The sequence below is a fragment of the Triturus cristatus genome, chromosome 5_1 (genome assembly GCF_964204655.1).
Source record: "Triturus cristatus chromosome 5_1, aTriCri1.1, whole genome shotgun sequence".
Lineage (NCBI taxonomy): Eukaryota > Metazoa > Chordata > Amphibia > Caudata > Salamandridae > Triturus > Triturus cristatus.
This window is the reverse complement of record NC_140587.1, coordinates 815239974-815256170: the sequence shown is the minus strand read 5'-3', so window position 1 is coordinate 815256170 and position 16197 is coordinate 815239974. Positions and strand designations below refer to the sequence as shown.

Below are 16197 nucleotides of genomic sequence, written 5' to 3'. Positions count from 1 at the left end.
CGCGGCGCTGCCGGGTAGAGCGCGGCGCTGCCGGGTAGAGCGCGGCGCTGCCGGGTAGAGCGCGGCGCTGCCGGGTAAAGGGCGGCGCTGCCGTGTAAAGGGCGGCGCTGCCGTGTAAAGGGCGGCGCTGCCGTGTAAAGGGCGGCGCTGCCGTGTAAAGCGCAGCGCTGCCGTGCAGAGCGCAGCGCTGCCGTGCAGAGCGCAGCGGTGCCGTGTAGAGCGCAGCGGTGCCGTGTAGAGCGCAGCGGTGCCGTGTAGAGCGCAGCGGTGCCGTGTAGAGCGCAGCGGTGCCGTGCGCAGCGCTGCCGTGTAGAGCGCAGCGCTGCCGTGTGCAGCGCAGCCATGCGCAGCGCAGCCGTGTAGAGCGCAGCGCTGCCGGGTAGAGCGCAGCGCTGCCGGGTAGAGCGCAGCGCTGCCGGGTAGAGCGCAGCGCTGCCGGGTAGAGCGCAGCGCTGCCGGGTAGAGGGCGGCGCTGCCGTGTAAAGGGCGGCGCTGCCGTGTAAAGGGCGGCGCTGCCGTGTAAAGGGCGGCGCTGCCGTGTAAAGGACAGCGCAGATGGTGAGGAACCGCTGCCGTGGAGTGGGGAAGCGCGGAGTGGGGTAGAATAGACTGCAGTGGTGCAGAGTAGGGTTAAGTGTAGTGTGCATTATGTGGCACTGTATTGCCATTACAGGCAACACATCTTCAATTGAAGTGACCATTACAGTTGCAGAGACATACAGTTTTAATGATAAAAGTATACTGTTAAAATGCTCCTTTTCACCGCACATCAGAATTACCAAAAAGTGTGCTTCATTTGTGCTTTTCTAATTCTGTTATATTCTGAAATATGTGCACAGTTCATTTACACATTTAAATTTTGTTGTGTGGTAGAAAAAAATAACATGGTACAGCCTTCCTCAAGGACACCCCAGTAGCCGGCATGATTGTCACATAAATCCTTTCACTTTGAAATCAGAGAAAGAAGAGTAAACACACTAAGCTCCCTGGACAAGACAGCCTGACATTTGACTGCTGCCTTTGAATGCACAGCCAATGTAGCCAGATTTAAAGGCCGGTTTATAGAAATCAAGAACTGGTGAAGAATACAGTAAATAGGGTTTGGGCAACGGTAGGGACAAATTCAAGCTGGACAGCCTAAAGGAAATAGAGGGCAGCAAAGAGAAAGCAAACAAATGTGAGTTTAAAACCACAAAGCCAACAGTAAGCACTAGGAGGAATGTATTCCCAGGTAATCTTGCCAAATGTACTCCAGTTGTTAGCAAAACAGACTTAAAAAAACGGACTAGAAAATAATTTTCAATAAAACAAACACTTGCTACAATTTCTTAGTAGACGATTGTAACATGACTAATACAAACCCTCTTTCCATCAAAGTCTCCTTCAAGACACCCAAGAGCCTCCGATCTCTGACCAAAAAACTCTCCGAGAGAGAGCCTTCGGTATCTTGCATCATCATTTTCAAGTTCATGAGATACATGGGATGACCGGTGATGTGGGTAGTTGGAATTTAATTTCCATGATGTGTCACCAAGTCCAAGAGTTATGTCAGCAATATCCATAACCTCTTCCTACGGGGAAGAAAACAATCTTCAACAAAGATTTTAGGACATTACCTCACTTGTGTGGCACTCTAGTGATAACAATTTTTTTCTTTAATGTTCACAGTAAAAAGGCAAAATGAGAATTTGGTAACTGAATATGTACTGATTACTTGCAACAGTTCTATAATACTTTCGTACATTAGTATGCCAGTTTCTAAAATGGTTTTAAAAGAACAACCCCAAAGGTGATATCACTTAAGAGATCTATGTTCTTGCATTAAAAAATGATTTTGCCAGTCAATCGTTGCATGAAAAGAATGACATACACTACCCTAGCTACCATCTACTACCAAGAATGAAAGACTACAGCATTAGTGTCCCCTTTACCAACTAAACAATAGACTAAAAAGCATGCTAGGGCTTGTTTTGTCTAAAAAGATGCCCATAATATGCAATAAATTGCTGTGGGGTTGATGACCGTTCATTTGATCTTATCTTTTATAACATGGAGCCTGCTATTTTAGCCCTTCAAATTATAGTTTATGCACTAGTTGACTAGGATTTATAAGAAACAAAAATCCTGATTCTCAGTGGCCATCTGCTTGCACAACTCCAAAGCCCCCAAAGCATTCACGATACACAGGACCAAGGAAGACTAAGCAGAAAATAAATACTAACAAAACAATTGAGGTTACTTTTGAAACAAAAGCTTGAAATCATTTTATGATCACATAACATGGAAACTGTTTGTTATCCATAAAAGACAGATTTACAACTTACTCCAGGAGAAGCTAACAAAAGCAAAGATTCCGCATAGAGATCAAAAATGCTTTGCTAAGTGCATGACAAACCATAGAGATATCCCTGCCATGTAACTATGGTGCCCAGGGGCTTGGGGTGAAATTGGAGTGCGTGCAGTGAGGAGTCGAAGACGCGGGCCCCCTTGCAGCCCAGGGGATTTTCATTGAAATACCTGGTAGCCATGAGCCACAACACTGTGCAGAGCATTCTACCCAAACTGTGAAGGTGGAGTTTGTGTCTAGTACTACTACTGGAGCGACCCCGTTGCTGTCATGAGCAGATGGATCGTGTTGGACTGAAAATGTGTCTAGCTGAGTCCTTCTAGCATTGTGCTAGTTAAGTTAGCATTTGCTGCACCATTTTGTATTCAGCCGCCATTTTTTGCCATGATCGAAACGAAGCTTTTGTCTCATACTGTCTGCCTCAATTGTTATTTTTCAAGGTTGAGCTTCGCAGCACTAATGAATAGCTCGTTCTGTTTTTGCATGCCTTTCCTTGTAAGTAGCCCTGCTCCCACTCTCAGAGAGACGGGCACGGGCTGAGTAACCTTGAAGCCAAGATAGTGTGTACCCGGTCTCAGGATTGTAGCTCATCCTTCTGTACCTCCTTTGTTCATCAGTGCACAGGCTGGAAAATTCCAGTCTGGGCATGTCTTAGGGGTGTTGGAAATGTACATCTGACTTTACCTTGTGGACCGGGGTCAGTCCCTCGGCAGCTATCTAAGGAGGTTGGTCAGACTGGACTCTGCTCTAGCGAATACTAATAACTTTGGTTTGTATTCACTGTCTGACCGACTCTTCATTTTTAAGGAAGGCTTAGAGGTGGTCGTGAGTGACCCGGGTTGCCCAAATCGGGTCACTTCCTTCAATTGGGACCGTAAGGATACGCACAGTACTGACAAGATGGTCGCTGCTTGTGGAGCTACAACCAGAGCTGCGGCCATGTGACATGATCATCCCTGCTTGATCACTCTGTCATCCATGCATTAATCTGACTGGGCGATTGTGCCCCTGTGGTCTGTTTAGCAGGGCATAATAAGATAGCAGGACTGCAGCTTTGCTTAGAGCCAGATAAGTGATCGGTGCCGGAGGAGCTCTGCGCTGAGGCTGGGAGCCCCGACTCCTTGAGCGTCACTGCAGATCGGAGTGAAAAGGCAAGCAGATGCTAGAATCGCACAACTCGGGGAAATGATACAGCACCATGGTGCATAGAGGATGACCATTTCATGGACACTAGGGTGGAAAGAGGTCCCTGGGAACCCTTCTCCCTCCATTGCTGGTACGTGATCAGCTTTAGTTTCTCAGACATTCAAACCATGCAAACAATTACAGGCACTAGTGGTTTATGTCGGTGCCAGGAGGAGTGAGGACCACTTAAACAAGCAGGCACAGTATTGTAGAGACTTGCAGATCGCTTGCTATGATCAATGGAGGTGACCATGGTTGGTAACTGACTTCCGTTGTTGCCACTAGAATTCATGAGAATGAACTGGTCAGTCTTACAAAGCACTAGAACATGAGGAGTCAGCCATTAAACGACCTGGCAAAGTGGACCAGCGTTCAATTGACTCATTAACTGTGGAGATTACATAACCCAACACCATACATCAACCAAGAGAACTTTGGGAGCAGCAGCCCCACAGTCACAGCTGGACAAGCACATAGCTGACAAAAACCAAACAGCAATTAATAGGGACATTTTTGCCAACGGTGCTAATGGAGGCGGCTTGGCCTGGAAACATGGCCGACAGAACATAAGCTTCCGAGCTCCTGGCCAGCTGTACAACATAATCCTGTTTAATCCTATAGTATGACTGTAATTTACAGCCTCCCTAGGGCAGAAATGATGAAGTCGGCCCCCAGTGAGCCCTTCACTGACCCAAAAAGTCTGATGCACCATCAGCACGGGTTGCAGTGAAGAGGTGGAGCAGAGACCGGATCCCAACGGCTCTGGGCCTGTGGTATGTCTCTGCCTTTGCATCCCGCTCAGGCTGCCACTGGTCCAGAGGAGAGGGGCAGGTTTCTCGGATACTGACCGCCTGAGTCGTGCTTCTAAAGACCGAGGGGGCAAGAGAATCCTGTTGGATGGTGTCAAAGCGTTTCCTCAAAGGCTCGGCCTCTTTAACCAGCGGGCTGGCGACGCAGCCGTGGCAGACATCCGGGTCAGCCGAGGACTAATCAGCAACTAGTCGGGAGGCAGCTGTGGCTGCCGCCTGTGGGAGTCCAGCACCCAGCACATTGAAGAGTTACGCTGTGGCCTTTGGGGCATTTCAGCAGCACAAACCCTGGACGACACAGACTGGCCCACTCATGTAAGAGGTAAGAACCCCTGTAGGTGCTCAGGTGGACAAGCTACTTACCTTCGGAAACACCGTATCTGGTAGACACATGATCTAGCCGCAGATTCCTCAACTTTGAAGTTCCAGGTGTCAGGCTGGATCCGGAAGATGTTTTTTTTAGCAGTACCCCTGTGCGCCAGTAGGTGGAGTCGGTCGACTTCGCGTGACGTCATTGACAGTGTTAGTCGTCGTTATGACGTCCGCGTCGTCATTATAACCGCCACTCCAGGCTCTGACGTCAGTAATTTTCAAGACTTTCGACGTCAGAAGCGTGGAGCCATGAAGTGACTGACCATGGTGTGTTAAAAAAGAACAGCTAGGGCCCTGAAAGGGAATATCCCTGATACTAAAAACAATTCAGGAGTGCGAGGAGAATGGGTGAGTCGGTAAGGAATCTGCGGCTACATCATGTCTCTATCAGATAAGGCATTAACGAAGGTAAGTAACTTGTCCATCTGATAGAGACTTCTAGCCGCAGATTCCTTACCTTTGAACACATACCCAAGCAATACCTTTCCCGGAGGAGGGACTGCAGAAATGTAATGGACCAAAAAATCCTGCAGACAGAGCAGCCAAACAGGCCTTCTCCGCGGACCTGAGAATCCAGGCAACAGTGTCTGGTAAACGTGTGCAGAGGCGCCCACATGGCAGCTTGACAGATATCGACAATCGGAAACCCACGTTGGAGGGCTGTAGTGGCCGTCTTCGCCCTTGTGAAACGGGCCCTAAGGCCTTCATGAGGCTGCTTCTTTGCCAAGGCATAACAGATTTTTTTTTTTTTTTTTTTTTTACAGTGGATGACCCAACAAGATGGTCTTCTTTTGAACTGCATGACCCTTCTTTGATACCACGTATCCTATGAGCTGGTCATCCACCCGAAACTCTTTAGATCGAGATAGAATGATAACTTTTTGGGGTCCAGACGATAGAGACGCTCCTCTTCTTTGGAAGGTTGGGGAGGTGCAGAGTGAATGCCCCAGATGAAAGAGTTACAACCACAGGCAAAAAGAACACCCTAGTTCTCAGCACCACTTTTTCTGGAAAAACCGTCAGGTAAGGAGGCTGCGATGACAGTGCATTCAGTTCACTCACCCTCCTAGCAGAGGTAATTGCCACCAAGAACGTTGCTTTGATGTTGAGCAACCGTAAAGGACAGTTGTGTATCAGCTCAAACTGTGCGCACATCAAGAAGGTGAGTAACAAATTAAGGTCCTTAAAACAAACGCCGGACAGTGGATCAATAGAGCAACAGGCACCAATTCCAAAAAGTAGACCAAAATGTATTTACTTTTAACCAATAAGTCCAATACTTTGTGTGCAAAACTCACAAAAGGCTCTTACTGTCCAGAAGAGCCACCCTGTAAAACAAGGTCAATAAAGCAAATAGACAAATGTTGTGGTTGCACCACTGGTGATCAATGTACTCGAAAAGTTCACAGTCAGTCCATGAATTATTTAATTGTCCATCTTTATTATTATATCTTCTTCTTTTTGGAAAAACACAGCCAACGCGTTTCGTTCTCAACAGAGAACTTCTTCAGGGCATTCTTAATATCCACGAAAGTTCCGATTGTAAATCTATGACCATGTTGTCTTAAGTCCGGAATGCGTTTTCAGCACATTGAATTTAGGTCTGCTTCTATGTGGTAAGCATAATGTGAGCCATATATGCAATTATTCTGATGTAGACCAATTTGACAATCTATGTGATATGATAGTCACGGTATTACCTATCGTAGTGACAGTCTATTCCTTAACGATATCCCATGTTGCGCGGTCCCGCCGTTAGTTCGAAAGAATAGACTGTCACTACGATAGGTAATACCGTGAAGCCCTGAAGAAGTTCTCTGTTGAGAACGAAACGCGTTGGCTGTGTTTTTCCAAAAAGAAGATGATATAATAATAAAGATGGACAATTAAATAATTCATGGACTGACTGTGAACTTTGAGTACATTGATCACCAGTGGTGCAAACACAACATTTGTCTATTAACAAATTAAGGTCCCATTGTGGCATCACAAAAGGAGAAGGGGGATAAAAGTGGGATTACCCCTTCAAAAGTCTCTGCACCAGAGGGGACTTGAAGAGTGAAGGCTGAAGCCAAAGAAAAGCTAAAGAAAAGCTGAGAAGGCCAAAGGATAGTGCTTCAAAGTGCCCAAGGCAGAACACTGCCGGTCCAAGGAAAATATAAACAAAAGTATATCTGCCAGGGAGGAAGACAAGGGGCCAATAGACATTTCTATACAATATTTACAAATTTTGTTCCATCGGCCGGCGTATACCAATTTCGTGGAGAGACGCCTGCTGCCTGAATAACCTCGCAGACTTCGGGAGAGAGGTCAAAAGCGGTCAACTGTCGCAACTCAATATCCATGTAAGGTGGCGGAGAGTGGACAGGTTCGGGTGGAGGACCCTCCCCAGCTGCTGCGACAGAAGATCCTCCTGAAGGGGCAACCTGATCGGAGCTCATGTCTAGAATTTCGGGATACCAAGCTCTCTGCGCCCAGTCCGGAGCCACAAGAATAACTTTTCCCCAGTCACTCTAGATCTTCTTGAGCACTCTGGACAGGAGTGGTGTGGGCGGAAAGCCGTATAGGAGGCCTAAGCTCCACTCACAGCAAAAAGCGTCGCAGAGCAAGAGCCGCCTTGGAAACTCCAATGCGCAAAACTGCTGACTTGCGCGTTCTCTTCGTAGGCAAACCGATCTAACCAAGGCTTTCCCCACTGCTGAAAGACTTTGTGCCACCTCTGAATGGAGACGCCTCTTGAGATCCGCAAGGCACCTTCGGCTGAGCTTGTCCACCCTGGCATTGAGCACCAGCCAGGTGTTGAACCACCAGGGAAATGCCCTGTTGCTCCAGCCAAGTCCAGAGATGCAGGGCCTCTTGACAAAGGGTCCACGACCCAACTCCGCCTTGCTTGTTGCAGTACCACAAGGCAGTTGTCTTGTCAGTGAACACTTGAACTAGCCTTCCCTTGATGGACGACAAGAAGGCTTTTAATGCCAACTGGATAGCTTGAATCTCCAACAGGTTTATATGAAGCCAAGCCTCAGCCAGAGACCAGAGTCCTCTATTCTCCAACTCTTCCAGATGGCCACCCCTTCCCAGAAGGGACGCATCTGTCACTATGAGATCTGTGTGGGGAAGGGAGAGTGGTATGCCCATGATCCAATCATTCTGTTAGCCACCACTGCAGGACTTTCGCAGTGCCCTTAGAACCAGGTCGGTAAGATTTCCTCAATGCTGTGCCCATTGACACTTCAGGTCCCATTGCAGAACTCGCATGTGCCACCGTGCAGGGTTCACTAGCAGGATGCAGGAGGCCATGAGGCTCAACAGCCTCAGTCATTCTCAACAAAATCCAGAATAGAGGCTGTTACATCGGTATCGTAGCCTGAATATCCTGGACTCGCCGTTCAGGAAGATAAGCCCGAAAATGCACCGTGTCAGAACTGTGCCAATGAAAGGGACTGTCTGAGAGGGGGTCAGGTGGGACTTCGGCACGTTGATAGGGAACCCCAGCGAATGCAGGAGGGTCGCCATAGGCTGCAGATGGGAGAGAACTGTTTGGAACGAGCCTGCCTTCAACAACCAGTCGTCGAGATAGGGGCGCTGGTGAGGCCAAAGGGGAGCACTGCAAATTGGGCTCGTGGCCAACCGTAAACGGTAGGTAGAGACGATGGGCAGGATGAGAAGCTGGCTTAGTATACGGTGCTCACTTAAGTGTAGCAATCCGGCACTAATCCAGGCAACCCTTATGGTAATCTAAATGGTCTTGGACAACCTTAGAAAGCTCTCTAAGTGGTAGCTGTGGAGAGCAGCCTTCAGGCTTAGTCCAGAACGAGTGTAAAGAAGCTTGTTTTACCAGTACTTAATCTTATGGTATAGGTTAAGTGAAAAAGAACCACACTGTGTATTTATAAAAATAGGTATTTATTATAAGACACTCACTAACACAACAATATCTCCTATCCAGAGATATAACCCAATGCATATACTTTGCAAATAAAACACGTAGGTAGCACCAATACACAGTGATCTCCAGGGGGAGACCAAACCATATACTAAAATAGTGGATTGCGACCCACAACAAGACAAGAGTGCACCCAGAAGACGTAGACGAGTCAAGAACCCAAGGAACTACCCAAGGTGAGTATCTAGGAACCCCACGGAGGTTGTGTACAGAGTGGGACACAACTGCATACTCAATGTTAGTCAATGCAGTGGTTGCAGTTGTAAAGAAAAAGGACCCTTCCCAGTGGACCCCGAAGACACCCTGTGGAAGATGGAAAATTGGAGAGTCATCCCACCAGTGGATACCCCAGGAACCAGAATACCTACACCAGGGAAGGCGGGTGCATAGGCATGGAGTGACGTCAGAAACCGCTGTAGACCACAATGGAGACTTCAGGAATGGTCCTGCTGGAGAAGACGACGAAGGAGCCCGGTGCAACCCAAAGTTGGATTCAAGATAAGAAGTACCTGCAAGCAGAGGGGACAGTCTATGCCACTCAGGAGTGACCAGGAGGCACGGAAGACAAATGCCCACCGAGGTCGGGTGAAGCAGGAGAGGGGACGATAGCCTTGGAGCTGCAGCTATGTGGACCGTAGAACACTGTGGAAGACCAGGAGCTGTTCATGAGCTGTCCTCGCCGGCCCTGCCCATTGAAAATGGCCGCGCACTAATGCTGCTCTGAAGGCCGGAGCGGCGATTTGCAAAATATCGGCATAAATATCGAACACCGCAGCACCCAAGCAGCAAATTCGGACATCGGAATGGTAGCGGAGCAGATTGACACCACTATGTCCACGTAATTCGATCTCTACGCTTAGGAAATCTATGCGGATATCGTACTGTGCGCGAGGACGAGAAAATAGCGGCGCTCACCGAATCGGACTGAAGAAACAACACGCCAGCTGCACACACCACCTAACTAGTATGCACTGACGATCCCTGATCGATGCACTGATAAGTGCCAATCCTGCTGTACGTCTATATGAAACATGAAGAGAGCGCTGAGTGTTTAATTGAAGTGAACTGGCACATCCCCCTTGGCGGCGAAGATGGCAGCGTTAAGTGGAAATGGTGGATAATATGCGCTGATGAAACGGGCTGCGAATCTTCGTTGCTGAAGAACGAGAGAGGGAGCCCTGGCCAGGGGCGCTGCTGGGTCACTGAAGGCAGTCTGTCCCTGAGAGAGGCTGCCTCGGAGTGTGGTCAGTCACTGAGGGCGCCATTGCCAGGCATGCCCTGGCAGTGGCGAGTACCCGATGCCCACGGATCTAATGACTGATGGCGCGAAAATCAGGATAAGAAGTGAGGAGGCTGCAGAGGTGAATACGCCACAAGATGGCGGCTCGGCGATCGCACTGATATCGCCATTGAGGAGTGGAGCTCGGGGCCGGCGGTGCTTTTGAATTTGCCTTGGCTGCCTGCCACAAGGATTGAGGACGTGTCCAATCAGGTGCGGGCCACGGAAAGAACTTCACCCGAGGTGAGGGAGCTGAGGCGGAGTGCTTGCTCTCCCCCAGAGCCTGACGGCAAAGCGCCGGCTCGTGAGAGGTCGGAACAAACGGGAAGCTGTCCCGGGGCCCTACAGTCAGGCGGCGTCCTGATATTGAGACTGTACTCGATCTCGGCCTAATTTGTACCCGCACGGGCGGGGGAGGTCCCCCCGACGGCCCAGTAATGCAGCCCTGTGGTGAGATCACTGGTGCATGGACCATAGGAAATCCATGGCAGCACCCGCGAGAGGCCGGTGATTAACGAGGGAGCTGCGACTGAAGAAGTCGTGAGCCGTCCAGGGAGGCAGAGACAGTGATCACAGTACAGACCCGAGGTATGAGAGACTGGGTGAGAGCCCCTGTGCCAGTCCCTGGGTCACCGATCCCCTTACAATGGGAACAGTCTTCTACCCTGCCGGACGTCAGACACTGCGTCACTGCTGGGTTTTCCCTCCCTCTCCCCCACCTCTTCCCTCCTTCATACCTCAGAGTGTGCCCATGACCAAAGCACTCCTCTCCCCTTGTTGGGGAGGGATCCTGCATTCTTATGCCATGGAGTCTCACCGCTGAGAGAGTCCACCGTGGATTTGGGAATCACACAAAACTGAAAAATGATCCCTTCCCCACCCTACCGGACGTTCAAACACTGTTACTCTCCTTGTTCACCACGCTGTTTCCCCTACCCCCTCCACCTCCACTTCCCTCCTTCATCCCTTGGCTACCTCTCCTTTCCCTTCCTCTCTCCCCAGAATTCCTCTCCACCGGCTTGTTTTGTCTATCCTTTTGCCTATACTCCGTTAAATTCTCCCTCCCCTCACCCTTTTACTTTACCCCTACATACCATTTTTCTAAAAAATGTAACTTGTAACTGTTGTGCCTGATGTAACAATGTAGAATTTGTAAGATACGCAACTCTCCTCATGTAAAGCTCTCATAATTCATAGTACTATTTCTTTCTTTGTCTACTTCCTTTGCTCCTATCCCCTCTCCCCATAATATCTCCCCTTGCCTGCTACACTGCCTAGCCCCCTGTCCTTTGTGCCCTTTTACTAAGCACTCCTTCTCCCCTTGTTGGGGAAAGATCCAATATGTATACTCTGGAGTCTCAGCGAACCCGCTGAGAGAGTCCACAGCGCCAGGGGAGCCACTCACAGTTGAGGTATGGTATGGCCCCCCCTTGCCAAAGCACTCCCTCTCCCCTTTTTGGGGAAGGATCCATTGTGTAGGCCTTGGAGTCTCAGAGACCCCTCTGAGAGAGTCCACTGTGTAAAGGGAACCTCTCGCTACAGAGATGGGGAAATGAACCACTTCCCCTGGGATCACAGCTTACTGGACTTTGGACACAGCTATGACTCGTCTTTCCATGCGGTGTCTCTCACCCTCCCCTCCTCTTTCCCTCTTTCCCTCATTCGTTCTCCGTCTACTTTCCCTACTCCTACCCCCCAACTGAATCTCTCCCCTTGCCTGCTTTTTCCCTTATGTATATGTTCTTATTGTTTGTTTCGACCTTACATATAACTATGTTGCCATGCTCTAATAACTGTGTAACCTTTATAACGATGTAACCTGCAACTGTGGTTTGATACTCATGTAAAGCGCTCAGATACCTCTGGGTCTAGCCAGCGCTATATAAAACCTTTAAAATAAATAAAATCGGTTGTCGAGAGTTATGGGGTCGGTGTCTGTCGGGAGCACCAAAAAGCCTTGGCAACTACAAACAAAGTGGCAGGCGAAAAAGGTGCACTGTCTGGACCAGCAAGGTCCAAATGACTCACCACAAGCAGGGGAGTCAGAGTAGGCCCTGAGCAATCAGGGGAGCACATTGGCGTCAAAGAAGACCCTTGAGAGGACCCACAGGCCGGAGGAACAGGAGTCGCAAGAGGACCTCGAGCAGCTCACCAAAGATGCAGGCCCACGGTGCAAGGTATGCGGTGAGGACGATGATCGTGGCTACAGGAGAGGCTTGAGGTTGGAGCTTTTTGAAGCCCAAAGATCTGAGGAAGGGAGTCAACAAGCCTTGGCAACGGCAATTTAACGAGGTGCACAAGGGTTCTGCAATGCATATAATGTATCCTTATGCTTACTGTTACTCTGTTCCCTCTGTAGTACTCTCACGAGACTGTGCAGACCGAGCTCCACTCTGAGCATATATAATAAATGATTATTGGTGTATTTTCACCACTGTCTCTTCATTTAGCATGATGGCTGAGAGGTGGTCCGAGGTGACCCAAAGAGGGTCAAGTTCCTTCAGTTGGCACCCGAACAGGGACTCCATCAGGACATGACCCATCCATTTTCCACAGACGGAGGGGAGGACGGGGACATCATCAGGTCGGACTGACAGCTCAGGGATCCCTGCACGAAAAGATACGTTTCTCGCAGCTGCTGCCTCTGTCCCACCGGAGTGTGGACCCACCCAGCGCTCATCCCGACTGAAGTCCTGAATGGCGAACCCGTGATCTGACCGTTTGGTCCGAAGAGTCGGCTGTGGAGAATCGGTCTATCGGTGCGCCTGACACCAGGCGAGTCTGTTTCAGTTTGTGGTACCACCGTAAATGGGCTTTGCTTCAGTCTAAGGACTGTTTTGGTGAAAAGTGTTTACAAATACTTTGCCAGGTAAAATAAGGGGTTTGTTTCTCTTTTCTTTGCAATGCATGGTTTCATTAAGATTTGGAGTTTGGCTGTCGTGTATTTATTTATATAGCGCCTGAATCGATCCCCGAAGGGGTATCTCTGCGCTGCGGACATTCATCAGAAGAGCTGATGAGCTGGAACAAGATCAGAGACAGAAGAGGAAGGTCTTAAGGTGCTTTCTGAATTGGGGGTGGTCTGGGCATTGTCTCAAGTACAAGGGGAGCTGGTTCCAGTAAAGAGGACCAAGGTGGGTGAAAGCCTATCCTCCCAATCTGACCCTCCTAACTCAGGGAACCACGAGAAGCGATTTGGTTCCAGAGCGGAGGGACCTGGAGGGTGTATACAGCGTAAGTTTCTCGGCAAGATAGGTGGGGCCGAGATTGTTTAAGGCTTTGCGGACCATGCACCAAACCTCAAACTTGACCCACTCGGGCACTGGAAGCCAATGTAGTTGATGGAGGAGAGGGTGAGAGACAGTCCGGGAGGGGGCATTTAGGACCAGTCGAGCCGCAGTGTTCTGAACTACCTGCAATCTGCAGAGCGAGGACTCATTGGCCGAGACCAAGAAGCCATTGCTGTAGTACAGACGGCTCTTTATTAGTGCCTGCGTCAGGGTCTTCTGAGTGGAGTCGGGAAGCAGGCGAAAAACTCGGCATAACGGGCCCAACATATTGGAAACAGGAGCCAGCAGACAGCTGCGTGCTCCTTCAGAGTGAGAGCCTGGTCCAGGCGAATGCCTAGGTTCTTGACAATGGACTTGGGGGTGGGGGGAGGGGGTGCCTAGGTCCACCGGCCACCAATCAGGAGTCCTTAATAAGGGGGCATCACCAAAGAGCATGTTCTCAGTCTTCCCCACATTAAATTGGAGGAAGTTACATCTCATCCAGTTGGAGATAGCCTTCATTCCAGAAGAGAAGGCCGACAGTATAGATGAGGTAAGTTTATTGTTGGGGAAAAACAACTCTGTATCGTCGGCGTAAGAGATAGGAATGAAACCCCAAGTTCTGAGGAGATTGACCAAGGGAGCCACATAGATATTAAACAAGGTAGGGCTCAGACAAGAGCCCTGGGGATCTCCCTTGGTCAGTTTCATAGACGCCGAGCGATGCGGGCCAAGATTAACGGTCTGGGTCCTGGAGGAGAGAAAGCTCTTCATCCACCGTAAGGCAGAGTCTCTTGGTCCAATCTCTTACAGTCTCCTGAGCGATATCTCATGTGAGAGTGTCGAACACGGCAGAAAGGTTCAACAGTACCAGAATCATCAATTGGCCCCTGTCTATGGTCATCCTGATGTAGTCTAACCGCTAGCAGAGCTGATTCGGTGCTGTATTTGGGCCTAAAGCGTGACTGGAAAGGATCTAAACTACCAGTGAGTTTGACATGGTCGGACAGATGTTTGTTGATGTGTTTCTCTAATAGTTTGCTCAGGAGAAGCGAGATGGGATGGAGATTGGAAAGCTGAGTCATAGGAGCCTTGGAGTACTTGCGGATAGGCATAACCTATGCTGTTTTCCATTCCAGAGGGACGTGACCCTCTCTCAGAGAGAGAGGGAGGAGAAACTCTATAGATGGAGATATTTGGTAGGACAAGGAGGCTGCGACTTTGGCCGGGATGATATCTAGGGGCGAGCTAGATTTTACAGTACGTAACAATGCTTCAACATCTCCCAAGGTCACAGGAGGGAAGCTTTCTAACAGCTGGATGTTTACCTGTTCTGGCAGGTCAGGAGCCGAGGCGACTGGAGGCTGGCACCCTGAAGAAACGATTTTATCGTAAATAAGCTCTACTTTCTGAGAAAAGTACTATGCGTTGTTATAAAGATGCACGGTTGGAAAAATCCCAGCCCGCACCTCCTGAAGGCAGTCCTAATTTTGATATGTATATAAAATAAGGCCTTGGCCCTATTATATTTAGTACGTTTTGGCACAAATATACGAGGGACAATGCAGAGTTACAGTGGCCTTTGACAGGCTCCTTTGACGAACAAAAGATGTGATTTCTTCAGGAACAGTTGTTTAAAACATGCAGTAGGAAGTCTATGTTTGACTCCCTTCATACTTGGCAGAAGGAGGCCAAACAGAGGCAATTAAAAATGGAGAAAGATGCTAGAAAACAAAATATGCAGACTATTACATAAAAGGCTGTAGCTTACAAAGAGGGCACGCAGGAGAAAGGAATAGAATGTGAAGAGAGAAGATTTCAGTTGCAAATTGATAAGTCCTATATGGCTTAGGAAGATGGTGATCCTTTAATGGAAAAATTATTAGATATCCAACCTCCGCCACCATATGCCCCAGAACGAGTATATCCTGTACCCCATCAGCAGCAACAACCCACACCAGGTGCATCAGTCTCTGAGGCTGTTAAACCTACTGCCCCACTTAACGTACCCTCAACTCCTTCCCTTCCATCACAGCATATGACTGCGGCAACTCGTGTTACCCCCATTATTGTCACCCATCCTTCATCAATACTAGTTACTGACACCAGCGCGCGGATAGAGACTTGAGGGGATTCAGGGAACGGTTAGGTCCGTTAATGTGATCTGGTGTGGGGAAGGAAGAGAAAAAAGTAATAGCGGAACAGGCAATAGGGTAGGCCCGCAACCTAATTCACAGTCTTGAGGAAATATTGTTATTAATGCAAGAATTTGAGCCTTTCATACAGAAACATGCCCTTAAACATATGTCCGCCGCAGTAACTGACCTCTGGCGCACACACATCAAAACGGAAGCACCCCAAATACTGTTTGATTTTAGTGAAGGTGCTTATGCAATTAACATGGAGCCGGCCCAATTGTTTGGGAACATTTCAACTCTGATTACTTATACAGGCAGACTACATGAAAAAAGTCCCACTCAAATAACCCAGTTCCCAATGCCAGAAGTTCGCCCCATTTACCACCCGGAAATCCCTACACTGACGGTTCAACATGGAGCGATTACCAGACCAGGTGTAGCAGCCCGCTTTCAGGAACAATGGGTTTATACTCCATGGAAAAGAAGTGAAGTTCTGGCCCTGAAGGCTACATTGACCGATCCTAGAAAACATCCTACTGCTTACTATAAAGAATTGACAGAAGCTGCTTCTTCTATTGTGATGCCTCCTGCTGATATTGAGATGCTTTTTGGTCTACTAATCCCAGTTGATATTTGGCAACAGGTCCATACTGAAGATCATATTGCTGAGTTGGGCGGAACGAAGGACGCAATAAAGGGTAAGGACAGAGATAGAAAGCCAGGAGACAAACCAGGTGCTGAGTTGCTTGCCTTACCTGGTCGCCTAATAACATACATGCAAACACTCATGCCTCCCAAGAAGGTTAGTTGGGACAGACTGACTGCCTGAAGAAAGACGAAGTGTTTCAGATT

At 48.9% G+C, this 16197-nt stretch overlaps 1 protein-coding gene across 5 annotated transcripts in view; it reads right to left on the bottom strand.

Annotated features, from left to right (window-relative positions):
* CEP192 (centrosomal protein 192) overlaps window positions 1-16197 on the bottom strand; it is a 1978693-nt gene that overhangs the window by 1490794 nt on the left and 471702 nt on the right. For all 5 annotated transcript variants that reach the window (XM_085605862.1, XM_085605865.1, XM_085605864.1 and 2 more), the window contains exon 14: window positions 1362-1571. In XM_085605862.1, the coding sequence (XP_085461988.1) occupies window positions 1362-1571 (210 nt within the window). The remainder of the gene's footprint in view (window positions 1-1361; window positions 1572-16197) is intronic.